Source organism: Vigna unguiculata, unplaced genomic scaffold, assembly GCF_004118075.2.
Source record: "Vigna unguiculata cultivar IT97K-499-35 unplaced genomic scaffold, ASM411807v1 contig_20, whole genome shotgun sequence".
NCBI classification, from domain to species: Eukaryota; Viridiplantae; Streptophyta; class Magnoliopsida; order Fabales; family Fabaceae; genus Vigna; species Vigna unguiculata.
The window spans coordinates 351,136-369,168 of record NW_021010902.1 but is presented as its reverse complement, the minus strand read 5'-3'; the positions used below and the strand labels follow the sequence as shown (position 1 = coordinate 369,168).

Here is an 18,033-nt window from a genome sequence, read left to right as displayed (position 1 = left end):
TAAATTCATTTTATTTTACGTTTTCTTTATTTAATTAATTGAAATTTAAAAATTAAAAAAAAGGGGAAAACGGTTTTGATTAATGGGAGGGAACAGTTGATGTTTTGATAGCAATAACTTCCATCAGTTTTTAAAGAACACGTTAATATAGAGGGAGGAAATGCCATTTTGAGGGGAGAAAAGGAGAAGATTCCCTGTAATATGATCTTCTCACAATTTTCGTTTAAAAAAGTTCATCCTCATTTCAACATTAATTTACTCATCTCCATTTCAATTCAATTGAGAGCCATAACCCAGAAAAAAGATTCAAAGGTGTATATCAGACAATTCAGCGACAACGATAATTAAAGAACAAACACAAGGGAACGAAAAAGATTTGCGCATAGCAAGTTACACAATTTTTGCTCAGTTTCGTTTATTTTGGTAATATTATTTTCATCTCCAACTTTGAAGTTAATACACCACAATCAAAACTGAAATTGGACCGGAAAGGAAAGGTTTTGAATAGAGAGAAAAGGGGTCACGGTAATGTGTGGTGTTGTGGAGTTGATGGTCTTTGGCGGCACGTTCTGATGGTGGATGTCTACGGCAATGGCTTGATAACATTGGAGTAGCACGATGTTGACAAGGCGGAGGAGAGACGCAAACATGGAGGCCATGCTGTGGTGCTCCGCGCATTTGAGAGAGGCGGAGCTGCCGTCACTGGAAGAACGATGATGGAGGCCGGCACCGTTGTTGGCCGCGTCGCCGGCGACTTGGCAGTGAGTAGCCTCCATGGTTGGTGCAGCGTGAGGTAGAAGATGAAGTTGGGGAAGAAGAGTTTTAGGTGATGTGCTTTCTGGAAGAATAATTTGATTTAGGTTTAGGGTATTGGCCAGATTCTTTAATTCTTCGTGCACCCCCATAACTTAATTCACACACCTATGCAAATATGTTTTATAATTGGACCATTTGTTTTTATTGTCTTTACTTCATGCACTCCAAAATGTAATAATCCCACACCCGGTACATTTAGTTTTATTTCACCTTATGTACCCGCGTTTTCACTAAGCACACACCCCACTCTTTAATTTCCTTTTTTAGGCTAGGATGTGTTTACTTTATGCACCATGTATTTCTTCTATGTGCACCTCATTCCTATGTGTGGAGTTTTTCTCATTGCACCCACATATTTACTTATGCACTTTCATTTTCTATTTCCAATTTTACCTTTTTATTTTATTAAATATCACATCTCAATCATATCATTTTCAAAAATAATAAAAAATATTTTAAATTGAAATAAAAATTAAAATAATTTTCAAAATTAATAAAAATAAGAATAAATAAAATTTAAAATTATTTTATTTATTTTTTCTTTTAGTGTCTAATCGACCGTTCGCGTCGCACGATACTTCTTTTCAAAAACAAGAATTATAAAAATAGTTTTAGTGTCTAATCGACCGCTCACGTCGCATGACACTTCTTTTTAAAATACAACAATTATAAAAAACTAATTTTGGTATTTAATCGATTGCCCGCGTCGCACGACACTCCTTTTTAAAATACAAAATTATTAAAATGATTTTGGTGTCTAATCGACCGCTTGCGCACGACACTCCTTTTTCAAATACAAAATTATTAAAATGATTTTGGTGTCTACTCGACCGCTCGCGTCGCACGACACTCCTTTTCAAAATATAAAAATCATGGAAATATTTTGGTGTCAACCTAGCCCTACGCGTCGCATGACACTTATTTTCAAAAATGTCAAAAGACAACTTTAAGAATTAAATATTTTAATCAAATTTTATCAAGAACTACGTGATCCTTGATTCTCCATTGTGAATGGAGATACGTAGGAGCAGGGCAAGTCCTTGTCGGGTTCACTTTCCAAAAATAAAAAGGTTTTCCAAATCATTTTCAAATAGTTTTATAAAGAATTACGTAGCACTGATTTCTCATTTTTAACGAGAATATGTAGGACCAAGGTTTTAACCCTTGTCGGGGGTCCCTTTCACTCAGAAAATGATTTTGTTCAATATTTTCTTATTTATGGGAAAAATAAATATTTAGATAAACACATATCTTTTGCAAATTTAATTAAAGATACCGCCTTTAGATGGGCGCAGTAGGGTGCTAATACCTTCCCTATGCGCAACCGACTCTCGGACCCTAATTTGGTTTTCGTACACTTTATTTTATTCTCATGGTTTTCCATAGTTTTCCAGAATAAACTATGGTGGTGACTTCTAATCTCTTTTTCTAAATCCTTTCCTTTTTAGTTGGTCATCCCGTCGCAATTTAGGTTACAACAACAACATTACCAATATCATTAGTATTTTTATTAGAATCCTCTAGCAACTTAGAGTCATCTTCCTCCTCTAGCAAGCCCAATTTCATTTTACGAGCCTGAAAAGTAATGAATAGTAAGTTCCTAACTGCAAGGAAAACATAAATCACAAAGGACTATTTTTCTTCGTAGCAACAGTCAATCTTCACTGATACAATAATACAAAAACATTTTAATATACCAACAGTCAAGCACCCTCATTATCTTCTATCATATATGTTTCTTCTTGTCCATGAAGAACTTTCTACAGGAACAAGGTTTACATAAAACTTCTATCGACATTTTTTATTTATTCATTCATTTAGCTGATCATGTAACATAACAAATCATAATAAACATAATCAACCAACGATAGAAATAATTCATGAAATAGGAGTTGAATAATGATAAAACAAGTACCCTCTCCTTGTGTTCGACTTTCTTTTGCTCCAATTCCTCAATGGCCTTCGTTCTTCGAGCCTCAAGGGCTTTGAGTTCCTGTTCCTTAAAAGGCCAATTGTTGGGAATACTAGGATCCTTCTCAACCTTATTTTTCCCACTCAGCCTAAGCTTCTTCGCTTCCTTCGCTTTTTTTCTGTTGTGCTCTTTCACCTTCCGTATCACCTTGTACTTATTCTTGAACGAAACCCTCTTACTCTTACTCTCTACAACCCCAAAAATTCACAACAATAATAAAAAAATAAACAATTAAAATCATTGCACACTACTAATATCAAAGAACAGGGACTGGGTTTTCTTACTCTTGCTCTTCATCACCATTTTGTGTTCTCTACCTTCACAAGAGAAAAAGAGATGAGAACGATAATCCATGTCAAAAGTAGTAGAAAACGGAGAGAAGAAGGGAAAAGATTTGAAGAGGCCCTAGAGCGAGCAAATAGAGAAGAGGGTGAAGGAGTTTGTTGTATATTGTTATCAAATTTTAGAAGGTAAAATTAGATAATCAACATATTAAATTTGATATTCAATAAAATTTGTTTTAGTATTCTGAAACAAATTTTTTATATCCTCATCTTTTAATTTGATATACTAAAATAATGAATTTTAATATTCCAAATTTTTTTTATAAGAAAATATAATTACTTAAATATATTATAAAAAAACTATAATGTAACAAAAAAAATTTAAGAGGGGTTTTCTTAGGCTAACTTAAGCTGAATTTGTTAATATTTTGAGCTTAAATAACACGTGTTTTTTGATTTATACTAGTTAGTAGTAAGGTTTCAATTTATAAAGTTTTATTGTTATAATTTAGTACATATTTAGCTTCTACAATTTAATTTTATTAAAATATAAAGTAATATATATCCAAAACTAAGATATCTAAACTAGCCTAAAAAGTGTGGGCAATCCAAAAGCGTATTTAAACCTAAAAATTGTATATATCCAACCTCTCTGACTACATTACTTGAAAAAACACAAATTTCAAATTGCTCCCTCTCTTCCTTTAAGTTCTTCTTTGTTTAGGTTATACATTTGTGATAGCTTTAGGGTTCTATGAGTCAAGTGTTGACACAATATTAATAGTATTATATTGTAGTTATATGAATGAGTTCTTCAAATATTTGTGATAAAATTAATACATGATTTAACCGAAACATTTCGATTGGTATCAGAATAATATTTTTTTTGTTTATTTAATATTGTTGATTTGTTATTATTTTTAGGATTTAATAGATTTAATGGGTAATAAATGTTGTGGACTGTTTTTATTTTTCGAAATGTTGATATATATATTCTAAGCTGTGAATCGCAAAAGTTTCAGATTTATGTATCTTCTATTTCGGCATATATTAGTAGAAGCATGATCCATCATAATAAATGTTTCTATTATGTTTTATAGCATATATTTAATGTTAGGGATGATAACTATATATACTGAAATGACTGAGAGTGAAATCCGTCAAACATAACTATCAAATAATATTATAATATTATTTGGAAATTTTAGGAAGTTTCGGTTATTTTTATTTTTTCATTCATAATATTATTATTAATAATATGATTACTAATATGATTAAATTAATAAATAAAATTGTGTATAAATTATATATATATATATATATATATATATATTACAATAATTAATTATTTAATTTAATAACTAATTATACAATTGTATAAATATTTATATATAAATACTAATAATATGATTTTATACGATCAAATTCATGTTTTAAAATAATAATTTAATTTTGTACAATTTTAAAATATTTTGTATAAAATTCATTCTTAAATTTATTTTTTAGGACGAAAAATTTATTTGTTAAGAGAATATGAAATCCAAAAAATTATAATAATTAGAAAAATAAATAAACGAGATTAAATAAATATTTAAAGTAAAAAACAAAATGCACTACAAGAATCACACAATTTAGCTTTCGTTGAGTTGCGTCGGATTTGAGGTGAACATCATTAGAGTCGGTTAAAAAGCTTTTTAGTTGGCTTAACCGACACTTGTTATATGAGTTTTATTTTATTGAATAAAAATGTTACGTGAGTGGGAAACAGCTAATATATGATGCGGCGTTTAACTTTCTACATCTAAAGCATCGGTTTTAGGGACTCCATTATATATTTTAATATTTGATATTTAAGGAAACTGAAAATATTGATTAAAAAAAATAGTATATTTGTAAAACTTGAGGTTACAAGGAGGTTTCATTGTCTTAGCCATTTCACACCGTCCAATTGCTAACCCTAACCCATTTTGTTCAGTGCCAGAATTCGACTGAAGCTAAATAGCTTCATGAATCAACCTCTAAAATTTGGTGTTGGCCCCTGATGTGCTACCAATAAAAATCCCTAATGTGCCCGGGACATTGAAGGTTGGGAGCTAGTAACTCTGCTCATTCAAAAAGGCAGGTTTCGCTCTGCTACGCTTCTTTTTTTTCCCTTTTTTTCTCCAACCCTTTTTCCGTTTCCCATTTCCCCTTTCTTTCCAACCCTGATTTCAATTTCCTTTGCCATAACGATGGCTCCCAATGTAAAGCCCTAATTTTAGCTTCCTTTGTCACCGGTGACTCCCAAAGCGGAAGTGTGGTAAGCAACATCTCTAAGTTAAGCAAGTCATGTGCTTTTATTACTTTCCCCTTCCATCTCTCTCGCTCTCTGACCCAAACTTGTCATTTTTGTTTCTGGTTTCGACGATTTTAACAGAATGAAGAAGGACTCATAGGAGCATTTCGCGTTTTGAGGTCAGCGAGAGCCTGATACAATTGTTCTGAGAGGTATGTCGTCGTCGTTCACTGAACCCATTCTAAACATTTACTATATCCTGCCTTTTTCTGGCTTGGCAGTTTTAGATTTTGTAGATTGGTCCTATATTTCTCTACCCTTTTAAAAAGAAGTATGCCCTTTAAATTTATGGTTTATGTAGTTAGTTTTCCTTCTCTTGTTTGTGTAGTTTACATTTCATTATCATCAAAAGAATTAGATTATTTCCAATTCTGAGGATATATAATTATACCCTGTCATTGTTCTGGTTCCTATTGTTAAGTGATTCTATCATTTTGAGTCTTAGTACTTTAAGAAAGTAACGAAGTTATTTCATTGTAATTTTGTAAATGGCTCCTTGCATTTCTGATTAGTTCACATTTAGCACTATAAACATCCATCAACATACGTAAATTTGACAAGTGGGAATTAGAATGTTTAAAGCATTGATGTTAATCTTTTTTTTTTCTTTTCTACATTCACAATTAAAGGATATGGTACTGATATTTTCAGGTTCTTACAAGTAGAGCAGACCTTGCACAGGCTCCAATACCTACAAGAAAGGACAAAGGGCATATCCTAACTTTGACACCATTTCAACAGGGGTTTTATACCCCTTATATTGGAGGATCAAGCTCAACTTCAACCTCTGCTTGGACTTCCCAAGCTCCTATTTCCCTTGGTGGTAAATCCGATTAAAGATTTATTGGGGGTGGGGGTTATGGTGATATAACCTCTATAAGGCCTGAGTTAGCACCAGCATGTGATGTAGTTGTTATGGAAGAGAATGAAACCAAGGAGTGGATGGGTGGAACTAGGGGTTCATATTACCTTTGTGTCTCTTACTAATGGGAGAATTGATCTCAAAAGAATTCGCTCCAGGTATGTTAAGAAATCACCAGCCTTGATATGAATTATACAAAGAATATATACCTATTATGAGGACTTATTATTATACAAAGAACACTTTGTGCATTGTATTTATTCTAATTATTTCTATTTTTTTTGCAGGTAATATAATTCTATCTTCCTGTGTTGTTCTGTCCAAGAGAATCTACTTTTAAAATATGTTGTTTTTTTCTCTTTTTTCATGTAATATTTATTAACACTTTTGGTTAGGTTTCATGCGCTTTTCTGTCATTTTGAGATTTGTAATGGCACTTGTTCTTATATGTTGTTCTGTGATTTTGGTTAGGTTTTTATACACTTTTGAAGTGCAATGTTGCTGTTATTTTGGTTCCTATGTTGCTAGTATATTTTAGTTTATAACTTGGAATTGCACTTCCTAAATATATATCTTAATTATAAATGAAAATATAATTTGGTTGGATATTAATTTATGTTTAAAATGACTTGAGATTCTATTATTATTAATTTGTATTTAGAATGATTAATTCTAATTGAGGCAATTGGTAATCAACGTCCACCAGTAGATTTGATAATAAATTTAATAAGAGAGGGTCCAACCTAAGTTCAAATAAATTATTTAAAAAAAGGTTAGAACTCACGCTATTGACAACACAAACATTTAAATATTAAATAGGACGTGAGGGCCAGACCCACGCTACTGGCAACATAGGTAAATGTGTCAAAAAATGAAAGAGTCACTTTTCAATGGGATAGGCCGTCCCTTTTTTGAGTCCGCTCTTATTCGTATGCAAATTTTGGATAGCGTCTGTTTTTGGATTTTGGAAGGGTTTTATTGGGACTCTAATCACTTGATTTCTTGTATTGATGGTTTAAAAATTATTTAATTAAAAAGATATTAGATATATGTCATTAAATATTATGAGATATTGTTAAAAGATGTTAAATATTTTTATGTGACCATTAATTATTTAAAAAGTATTTATTTAGAAAGTTATTATAAGAAACGTAATGGTTTATTATTTTAAAAGATTTATTTTATTTAAATGATGTTTTAGAATATGAAAGATAAGAGATTATTTTGAAGGATATATAAAGTAATTATTGCACTATAAATGAGTTACATATGATGATTATTTGTTAAATGGATTTATTGAAAAGATATACGATTTCTTACGTGGGTGAATATGGTAATATACATGAGATTTAAAAAGATTTCCTAAGAAATAGAAAAAGAAAGGTAGGAAAATATGTATATGATATTTTAGAGTTATTAGAAAGACAACACAAATGCACACCTCTGGTCTTTGCAGCATTATCAAGATCATTAGTATTTTTATTAGAATCCTCTAGCAACTTAGAGTCATATTCCCCCTCTAGCAAACCCAATTTTCTTCTACGAGCCTGAAACAAGTAATGAATAGTAAGTTCCTAACTGCAAGGAAAACAAAAATCACAAAGGACTGTTTTCTTCGTAGCAAGATTCAATCTTCATTAATACAATAATACAAAAACATTTTAATATACCAATAGTCAAGCACCCTCATTATCTTCTATCATATATCTTTCTTCCTGTCCATGAAGAACTTTCTACAGGAACAAGGTTTACATAAAACTTCTACTGACATTTTTTATTTATTCATTCATTTAGCTGATCATGTAACATAAGAAATCATAATAAACATAATGAACCAACGATAGAAATAATTCATGAAATGGGAGTTGAATAATGATAAAACAATTACCCTCTCCTTGCGTTCGACTTTCTTTTGCTCCAATTCCTCAATGGCCTTCGTCCTTCGAGCTTCAAGGGCTTTGAGTTCTTGTTCCTTAAAAGGCCAATTGTTGGGAATACCAGGATCCTTCTCAACCTTATTTTTCCCACTCAGCCTAAGCTTCTTCTCTTCCTTCGCTTTTTTTTCTGTTCTGCTCTTTCACCTTCCGTATCACCTTGTGCTGCTTCTTCAACGAAACCCTCTTACTCTTCCTCTCTGCAACCCAAAAAGTTCACAACAATAATAAAAAAATAAACAATTAAAATCATTGCACACTACTGATATCAAAGAACATGGATTGGGTTTTCTTACTCTTGATCTTCGTCACCATTTTGTGTTCTCTACCTTTACAAGAGAAAAAGAGATGAGAACGATAATCCACGTCAAAAGTAGTAGAAAAGGGAGAGAAGAAGGCAAAAGATTTGAAGAGGCTCTGGAGCGAGCAAATAGAGAAGAAGGTGATGGAGTTTGTTGTGTATTGTTATCAAATTTTAGAAGGTAAAATTAGATAATCAACATATTAAATTTGATATTCAATAAAATTTGTTTTAGTATTTTAAAACAAATTTTTTATATCCTCATCTTTTAATTTGATATACTAAAATAATGAATTTTAATATGCCTAGATTTTTTTCGTAAGAAAATATAATTACTTAAATATATTATAAAAGAACTATATTGTAACAAAAAATTTAGGAGGGGTTTTCTTAGACTAACTTAAGCTGAAATTGTTAACATTTTGAGATTAAATAACACGTGTTTTTTGATAATACCAGTTAGTAGTAAGGTTTCAATTTATAAAGTTTTTATTATTATAGTTTAGTACATATTTAGCTTCTATAGTTTAATTTTATTAAAATATAAAGTAATATATATCGAAAACTCAGATATCTGAACTAGCCTAAAAAGTGTGGGCAATCAAAAAGCGTATTTAAACCTAAAAATTGTATATATCCAACCTCTCTGACTACACTGCTTGAAAAAACACAAATTTTAAATTGCTCCCTCAGTTAAAGCGAACTGAACTGCACTGTTTTTTTTTATCTAATAAATTGTATTGAACTGAACTGCACTATAATATGAACTGAACTATTATAAATTGAAGTGTTTTATGAACTGCACTACATTTGAACTGTGCTGCACTATTTTAGAACCAAACTACAGTATTTTTTAACTGAACTGCACTACTTTTGAACTTAACTACATTGTTTTTGAACCAAATTGCACTAATTTTGAACTGAATTGCACTAATTTTGAACTGAATTGCACTATTTTTGAACCGAATTGCACTGATTTTGAATCAATTGCTCTATTTTTAGTTCCTATGTTGCTAGTATATTTTAGTTTATAACTTGGAATTGCACTTTCTAAATATATATCTTAATTATAAATGAAAATATAATTTGGGTGGATATTAATTTATGTTTAAAATGACTTGAGATTCTATTATTATTACTTTGTATTTAGAATGATTATAAATTTAATAAGAGAGGGTCCAAACCTAAGTTCAAATAAATTATTTAAAAAAAAGGTTAGAACTCACGCTATTGACAACACAAACATTTAAATATTAAATTGGAAGTGAGGGCCTGACCCACGCTACTGGCAACATAGGTAAATGTGTCAAAAAATGAAAGAGTCACTTTTCCATGGGATAGGCCGTCTCTTTATTGAGTCCGCTCTTATTAGCACGCAAATTTTGGATAGCGTCCGTTTTTGGATTTTGGAAGGGTTTTATCGGGACTCTAATCACTTGATTTCTTGTATTGATGGTCTAAAAATTATTTAATTAAAAAGATATTAGATATATGTCATTAAATATAATGAGATATTGTTAAAAGATGTTAAATATTTTTATGTGACCATTAATTATTTAAAAAGTATTTATTTAGAAAGTTATTATAAGAAACGTAATGGTTTATTATTTTAAAAGATTTATTTTATTTAAATGATGTTTTAGAATATGAAAGATAAGAGATTACTTTGAAGGATATATAAAGTAATTATTGTACTATAAATGAGTTACATATGATGATTATTTTTTAAATGGATTTATTGGAAAGATATACGATTTCTTACGTGGGTGAATATGGTTATATACATGAGATTTAAAAAGATTTCCTAAGAAATAGAAAAAGAAAGGTAGGAAAATATGTATATGATATTTTAGAGTTATTAGAAAGACAACACAAATGCACACCTCTAGTCTTTGCAGCATTACCAAAATCATTAGTATCTTTATTAGAATCCTCTAGCAACTTAGAGTCATATTCCTCCTCTAGCAAGCCCAATTTTCTTCTACAAGCCTGAAACAAGTAATGAATAGTAAGTTCCTAACTGCAAGGAAAACAAAAATCATAAAGGACTGCTTTCTTCGTAGCAATAGTCAATCTTCACTAATACAATAATACAAAAACATTTTAATATACCAATAGTCAAGCACCCTCATTATCTTCTATCATATATCTTTCTTCCTGTCGACGAAGAACTTTCTACAGGAACAAGGTTTACATAAAACTTCTACCGACATTTTTTATTTATTCATTCATTTAGCTGATTATGTAACATAACAAATCATAATAAACATAATCAACCAACAAATAGAAATAATTCATGAAATGAGAGTTAAATAATCATAAAACAATTACCCTCTCCTTGCGTTCGGCTGTCTTTTGCTCGAATTCCTCAATGGCCTTCGTCCTTCGAGCTTCAACGACTTTGAGTTCCTGTTCCTTAAAAGGCCAATTGTTGGGAATACCAGGATCCTTCTCAACCTTATTGTTCCCACTAAGCCTAAGCTTCTTCGCTTCCTTTGCTTTTTTTTCTGTTGTGGTCTTTCACCTTCCGTATCACCTTGTACTTCTTCTTCAACGAAACCCTCTTACTCTTAATTTCTACAACCCAAAAAGTTCACAACAATAATAAAAAAATAAACAATTAAAATCATTGCACACTATTGATATCAAAGAACAGGGATTGGGTTTTCTTACTCTTGCTCTTCATCACCATTTTGTGTTCTCTACCTTCACAAGAGAAAAAGAGATGAGAACGATAATCCACGTCAAAAGTAGTAGAAAACGGAGAGAAGAAGGGAAAAGATTTGAAGAGGCTCTGGAGCGAGCAAATAGAGAAGAGGGTGAAGGAGTTGTTGTATATTGTTATCAAATTTTAGAAGGTAAAATTAGATAATCAACATATTAAATTTGATATTCAATAAAATTTGTTTTAGTATTTTAAAACAAATTTTTTATATCCTCATCTTTTAATTTGATATACTAAAATAATGAATTTTAATATGCCTAGATTTTTTTATAAGAAAATATAATTACTTAAATATATTATAAAAAAACTATATTGTAACAAAAAATTTAGGAGGGTTTTCCTAGGCTAACTTAAGCTGAATTTGTTAATATTTTGAGATAAAATAACACGTGTTTTTTGATAAATACTAGTTAGTAGTAAGGTTTCAATGTATAAAGTTTTTATTCTTATAGTTTACTACATATTTAGCTTCTACAATTTAATTTTATTAAAATATAAAGTAATATATATCCAAAACTAAGATATCTAAACTAGCCTAAAAAGTGTGGGCAATCCAAAAGCGTATTTAAACCTAAAAATTGTATATATCCAACCTCTCTGACTACACTGCTTGAAAAAACACAAATTTCAAATTGCTCCCTCAGTTAAGGCGAACTGAACTGCACTATTTTTTTTCTAATTAACTGAATTGAACTGAACTGCACTATAATACGAACTGAACTCTTTTATGAACTACACTACATTTGAGCTGAGCTGCACTATTTTTGAACTGAACTACACTATTTTTTAACTGAACTGCACTACTTTTGAACTTAACTACATTGTTTTTGAACCAAATTGCACTGATTTTGAACTGAATTGCACTAATTTTGAACTGAATTGCACTATTTTTGAACCGAATTGCACTGATTTTGAATCAATTGCTCTATTTTTGGTTCCTATGTTGCTAGTATATTTTAGTTTATAACTTGGAATTGCACTTCCTAAATATATATCTTAATTATAAACGAAAATATAATTTGGTTGGATATTAATTATTGTTTAAAATGACTTGAGATTCTATTATTATTAATTTGTATTTAGAATGATTATAAATTTAATAAGAGAGGGTCCAACCTAAGTTCAAATAAGTTATTAAAAAAAATGGTTTGAACTCACGCTAATGACAACACAAGCATTTAAATATTAAATTGGAAGTGAAAGCCAGACCCACGCTACTGGCAACATAGGTAAATGTGTCAAAAAATGAAAGAGTCACTTTTCAATGGGATAGGCCGTCTCTTTTTTGAGTCTGCTCTGAGTCGTACGCAAATTTTGGATAGCGTCCGTTTTTGGATTTTGGAAGGGTTTTATTGGGACTCTAATAACTTGATTTCTTGTAGTGATGGTTTAAAAATTATTTAATTAAAAAGATATTAGATATATGTCATTAAATATTATGACATATTGTTAAAAGATGTTAAATATTTTTATGTGACCATTAATTATTTAAAAAGTATTTATTTAGAAATTTATTATAAGAAACGTAATGGTTTATTGTTTTAAAAGATTTATTTTATTTAAATGATGTTTTAGAATATGAAAGATAAGAGATTATTTTGAAGGATATATAAAGTAATTATTGCACTATAAATGAGTTATATATGATTATTATTTGTTAAATTGATTTATTGAAAAGATATACAATTTCTTACGTGGGTGAATATGGTTATATACATGAGATTTAAAAAGATTTGCTAACAAATAGAAAAAGAAAGGTAGGAAAATATGTATATGATATTTTAGAGTTATTAGAAAGACAACACAAATGCACACCTCTGGTCTTTGCAGCATTATCAAAATCATTAGTATTTTTATTAGAATCCTCTAGCAACTTAGAGTCATATTCCTCCTCTAGCAAGCCCAATTTTCTTCTACGAGCCTGAAACAAGTAATGAACAGTAAGTTCCTAACAGCAAGGAAAACAGAAATCACAAAGGATTGTTTTCTTCGTAACAAGAGTCAATCTTCACTAATACAACAATACAAACACATTTTAATATACCAATAGTCAAGCACCCTCATTATCTTCAATCATATATCTTTTTTCCTGACCATGAAGAACTTTCTACAGGAACAAGGTTTACATAAAACTTCTACCGACATTTTTTATTTATTCATTCATTTAGCTGATCATGTAACATAACAAATCATAATAAACATAATCAACCAACGATAGAAATAATTCAAGAAATGGGAGTTGAATAATGATAAAACAATTACCCTCTCCTTGTGTTCGGCTTTCTTTTGTTCCAATTCCTCAATGGCCTTCGTCATTCGAGCTTCAAGGGCTTTGAGTTCGTGTTCCTTAAAAGGCCAATTGTTGGGAATACCAGGATCCTTCTCAACCTTATTTTTCCCACTCAACCTAAGCTTCTTCGCTTCCTTCGCTTTTTTTCTGTTGTGCTCTTTCACCTTCCGTATCACCTTGTACTTCTTCTTCAACGAAACCCTCTTACTCTTAATCTCTGCAACCCAAAAAGTTCACAACAATAATAAAAAAATAAACAATTAAAATCATTGCACACTACTGATATCAAAGAACAGGGATTGGGTTTTCTTACTCTTGCTCTTCATCACCATTTTGTGTTCTCTACCTTCACAAGAGAAAAAGAGATGAGAACGATAATCCACGTCAAAAGTAGAAGAAAATGGAGAGAAGAAGGGAAAAGATTTGAAGAGGCTCTGGAGCGAGCAAATAGAGAAGATGGTGAAGGATTTTGTTGTATATTGTTATCAAATTTTAGAAGGTAAAATTAGATAATCAACATATTAAATTTGATATTCAATAAAATTTGTTTTAGTATTCTAAAACAAATTTTTTATATCCTCATCTTTTAATTTGATGTACTAAAATAATGAATTTTAATATGCCTAGATTTTTTTATAAGAAAATATAATTACTTAAATATATTATAAAAAAACTATAGTGTAACAAAAAATTTAGGAGGGGTTGTCTTAGGCTAACTTAAGTTGAATTTCTTAATATTTTGAGATTAAATAACACGTGTTTTTTTTATAATACTAGTTAGTAGTAAGGTTTCAATTTATAAAGTTTTTATTGTTATAGTTTAGTACATATTTAGCTTCTACAATTTAATTTTATTAAAATATAAAGTAATATATATCGAAAACTAAGATATCTAAACTAGCCTAAAAAGTGTGGGCAATCAAAAAGTGTATTTAAACAAAAATTGTATATATCCAACCTCTCTGAGTACACTGCTTGAAAAAACACAAATTTCAAATTGCTCCCTCAGTTAAGGCGAACTGAACTGCACTGTTTTTTTTTCTAATAAACTGAATTGAACTGAACTGCACTATAATATGAACTGAACTGTTTTATGAACTGCACTACATTTGAGCTGAGCTGCACTATTTTTGAACTGAACTACACTATTTTTTAACTGAACTGCACTACTTTTGAACTTAACTACATTGTTTTTGAACCAAATTGCACTGATTTTGAACTGAATTGCACTAATTTTGAACTGAATTGCATTATTTTTGAACCGAATTGCACTGATTTTGAATCAATTGCTCTATTTTTGGTTCCTATGTTGCTAGTATATTTTAGTTTATAACTTGGAATTGCACTTCCTAAATATATATCTTAATTATAAACGAAAATATAATTTGGTTGGATATTAATTATTGTTTAAAATGACTTGAGATTCTATTATTATTAATTTGTATTTAGAATGATTATAAATTTAATAAGAGAGGGTCCAACCTAAGTTCAAATAAGTTATTAAAAAAATGGTTTGAACTCACGCTAATGACAACACAAGCATTTAAATATTAAATTGGAAGTGAAAGCCAGATCCACGCTACTGGCAACATAGGTAAATGTGTCAAAAAATGAAAGAGTCACTTTTCAATGGGATAGGCCGTCTCTTTTTTGAGTCCGCTCTTATTCGCACGCAAATTTTGGATAGCGTCCATTTTTGGATTTTGGAAGGGTTATATTGGGACTCTAATAACTTGATTTCTTGTAGTGATGGTTTAAAAACTATTTAATTAAAAAGATATTAGATATATGTCATTAAATATTATGAGATATTGTTAAAAGATGTTAAATATTTTGATGTGACCATTAATTATTTAAAAAGTATTTATTTAGAAATTTATTATAAGAAACGTAATGGTTTATTGTTTTAAAAGATTTATTTTATTTAAATGATGTTTTAGAATATGAAAGATAAGAGATTAGTTTGAAGGATATATAAAGTAATTATTGCACTATAAATGAGTTATATATGAGGATTATTTGTTAAATGGATTTAATGAAAAGATATACGATTTCTTATGTGGGTGAATATGGTTATATACAAGAGATTTAAAAAGATTTCCTAAGAAATAGAAAAAGAAAGGTAGGAAAATATGTATATGATCTTTTAGAGTTATTAGAAAGACAACACAAATGCACACCTCTGGTCTTTGCAGCATTATAAAAATCATTAGTATTTTTATTAGAATCCTCTAGCAACTTTGAGTCATATTCCTCCTCTAGCAAGCCCAATTTCCTTTTACGAGCCTCAAACAAGTAATGAATAGTAAGTTCCTAACTCCAAGGAAAACAGAAATCACAAAGGACTGTTTTTCTTCATAGCAACAGTCAATCTTCACTGATACAATAATACAAACACATTTTAATTTACCAACAGTCAAGCGCCCTCATTATCTTCTGTCATATATCTTTCTTCCTGTCCATGAAGAACTTTCTACAGGAACAAGGTTTACATAAAACTTCTACCGACATTTTTTATTTATTCATTCATTTAGCTGATCATGTAACATAACAAATCATAATAAACATAATCAACCAACGATGGAAATAATTCATGAAATGGGAGTTGAATAATGATAAAACAATTACCCTCTCCTTGCGTTCGGCTTTCTTTTGCTCCAATTCCTTAATGGCCTTCGTCCTTCGAGCTTCAAGGGCTTTGAGTTCATGTTCCTTAAAAGGCCAATTGTTGGGAATACCAGGATCCTTCTCAACTTTATTTTTCCCACTCAGCCTAAGCTTCTTCGCTACCTTCCCTTTTTTTCTATTGTGCTCTTTCACCTTCCGTATCACCTTGTACTTCTTCTTCAACGAAACCCTCTTACTCTTAATCTCTGCAACCCAAAAAGTTCACAACAATAATAAAAAAATAAACAATTAAAATCATTGCACACTACTGATATCAAAGAACAGGGATTGGGTTTTCTTACTCTTGCTCTTCATCACCATTTTGTGTTCTCTACCTTCACAAGAGAAAAAGAGATGAGAACGATAATCCACGTCAAAAGTAGTAGAAAACGGAAAGAAGAAGGGAAAAGATTTGAAGAGGCTCTGGAGCGAGCAAATAGAGAAGAGGGTGAAGGAGTTTGTTGTATATTGTTATCAAATTTTAGAAGGTAAAATTAGATAATCAACATATTAAATTTGATATTCAATAAAATTTGTTTTAGTATTCTAAAAAAAAATTTTATATCCTCATCTTTTAATTTGATATACTAAAATAATGAATTTTAATATGCCTAGATTTTTTTTATAAGAAAATATAATTACTTAAATATATTATAAAAAAACTATATTGTAACAAAAAATTTAGGAGTGGTTTTCTTAGGCTAACTTAAGTTGAATTTGTTAATATTTAGAGATTAAATAACACGTGTTTTTTGATAAATACTAGTTAGTAGTAAGGTTTCAATTTATAAAGTTTTTATTCTTATAGTTTAGTACATATTTAGCTTCTACAATTTAATTTTATTAAAATATAAAGTAATATATATTCAAAACTAAGATATCTAAACTAGCGTAAAAAGTGTGCGCAATCCAAAAGCGTATTTAAACCTAAAAATTGTATATATCCAACCTCTCTGACTACACTGCTTGAAAAATCACAAATTTCAAATTGCTCCCTCAGTTAAGGCGAACTAAACTGCACTGTTTTTTTTTTCTAATAAACTGAATTAAACTGAACTGCACTATAATATCAACTTAACTGTTTTATGAACTGCACTACATTTGAGCTGAGCTGCACTATTTTTGAACTGAACTACACTATTTTTTAACTGAACTGCACTACTTTTGAACTTAACTACATTGTTTTTGAACCAAATTGCACTGATTTTGAACTGAATTGCACTAATTTTGAACTGAATTGCACTATTTGTGAACCGAATTGCACTGATTTTGAATCAATTGCTCTATTTTTGGTTCCTATGTTGCTAGTATATTTTAGTTTATAACTTGGAATTGCACTTCCTAAATATATATCTTAATTATAAATGAAAATATAATTTGGTTGGATATTAATTATTGTTTAAAATGACTTGAGATTCTATTATTATTAATTTGTATTTAGAATGATTATAAATTTAATAAGAGAGGGTCCAAACCTAAGTTCAAATAAGTTATTAAAAAAATGGTTTGAACTCACGCTAATGACAACACAAGCATTTAAATATTAAATTGGATGTGAGAGCCAGACCCACGCTACTAGCAACATAGGTAAATGTGTCAAAAAATGAAAGAGTCACTTTTCAATGGGATAGGCCGTCTCTTTTTTGAGTCCGCTCTTATTCGCACGCAAATTTTGGATAGCGTCCGTTTTCGGATTTTGGAAGGGTTATATTGGGACTCTAATAACTTGATTTCTTGTAGTGATGGTTTAAAAATTACTTAATTAAAAAGATATTAGATATATGTCATTAAATATTATGAGATATTGTTAAAAGATGTTAAATATTTTTAAGTGACCATTAATTATT

The 18,033-nt window shown here is 29.9% G+C and overlaps 1 protein-coding gene across 1 annotated transcript in view; it reads right to left on the bottom strand.

The window, feature by feature from the left end:
- Window positions 1–583: 583 nt before the first annotated feature.
- Window positions 584–18,033, bottom strand: part of LOC114171313 (trichohyalin-like) — a 33,738-nt gene continuing 16,288 nt past the window's right edge. Inside the window, exons 5-12 of the mRNA XM_028056431.1 lie at window positions 17,136–17,148; window positions 16,148–16,392; window positions 13,492–13,575; window positions 13,045–13,150; window positions 10,836–11,011; window positions 10,388–10,493; window positions 2,732–2,976; window positions 584–838 (exon numbers count right to left, since the gene is read on the bottom strand). Of these exons, the coding sequence (XP_027912232.1) occupies window positions 584–838; window positions 2,732–2,976; window positions 10,388–10,493; window positions 10,836–11,011; window positions 13,045–13,150; window positions 13,492–13,575; window positions 16,148–16,392; window positions 17,136–17,148 (1,230 nt within the window). The remainder of the gene's footprint in view (window positions 839–2,731; window positions 2,977–10,387; window positions 10,494–10,835; window positions 11,012–13,044; window positions 13,151–13,491; window positions 13,576–16,147; window positions 16,393–17,135; window positions 17,149–18,033) is intronic.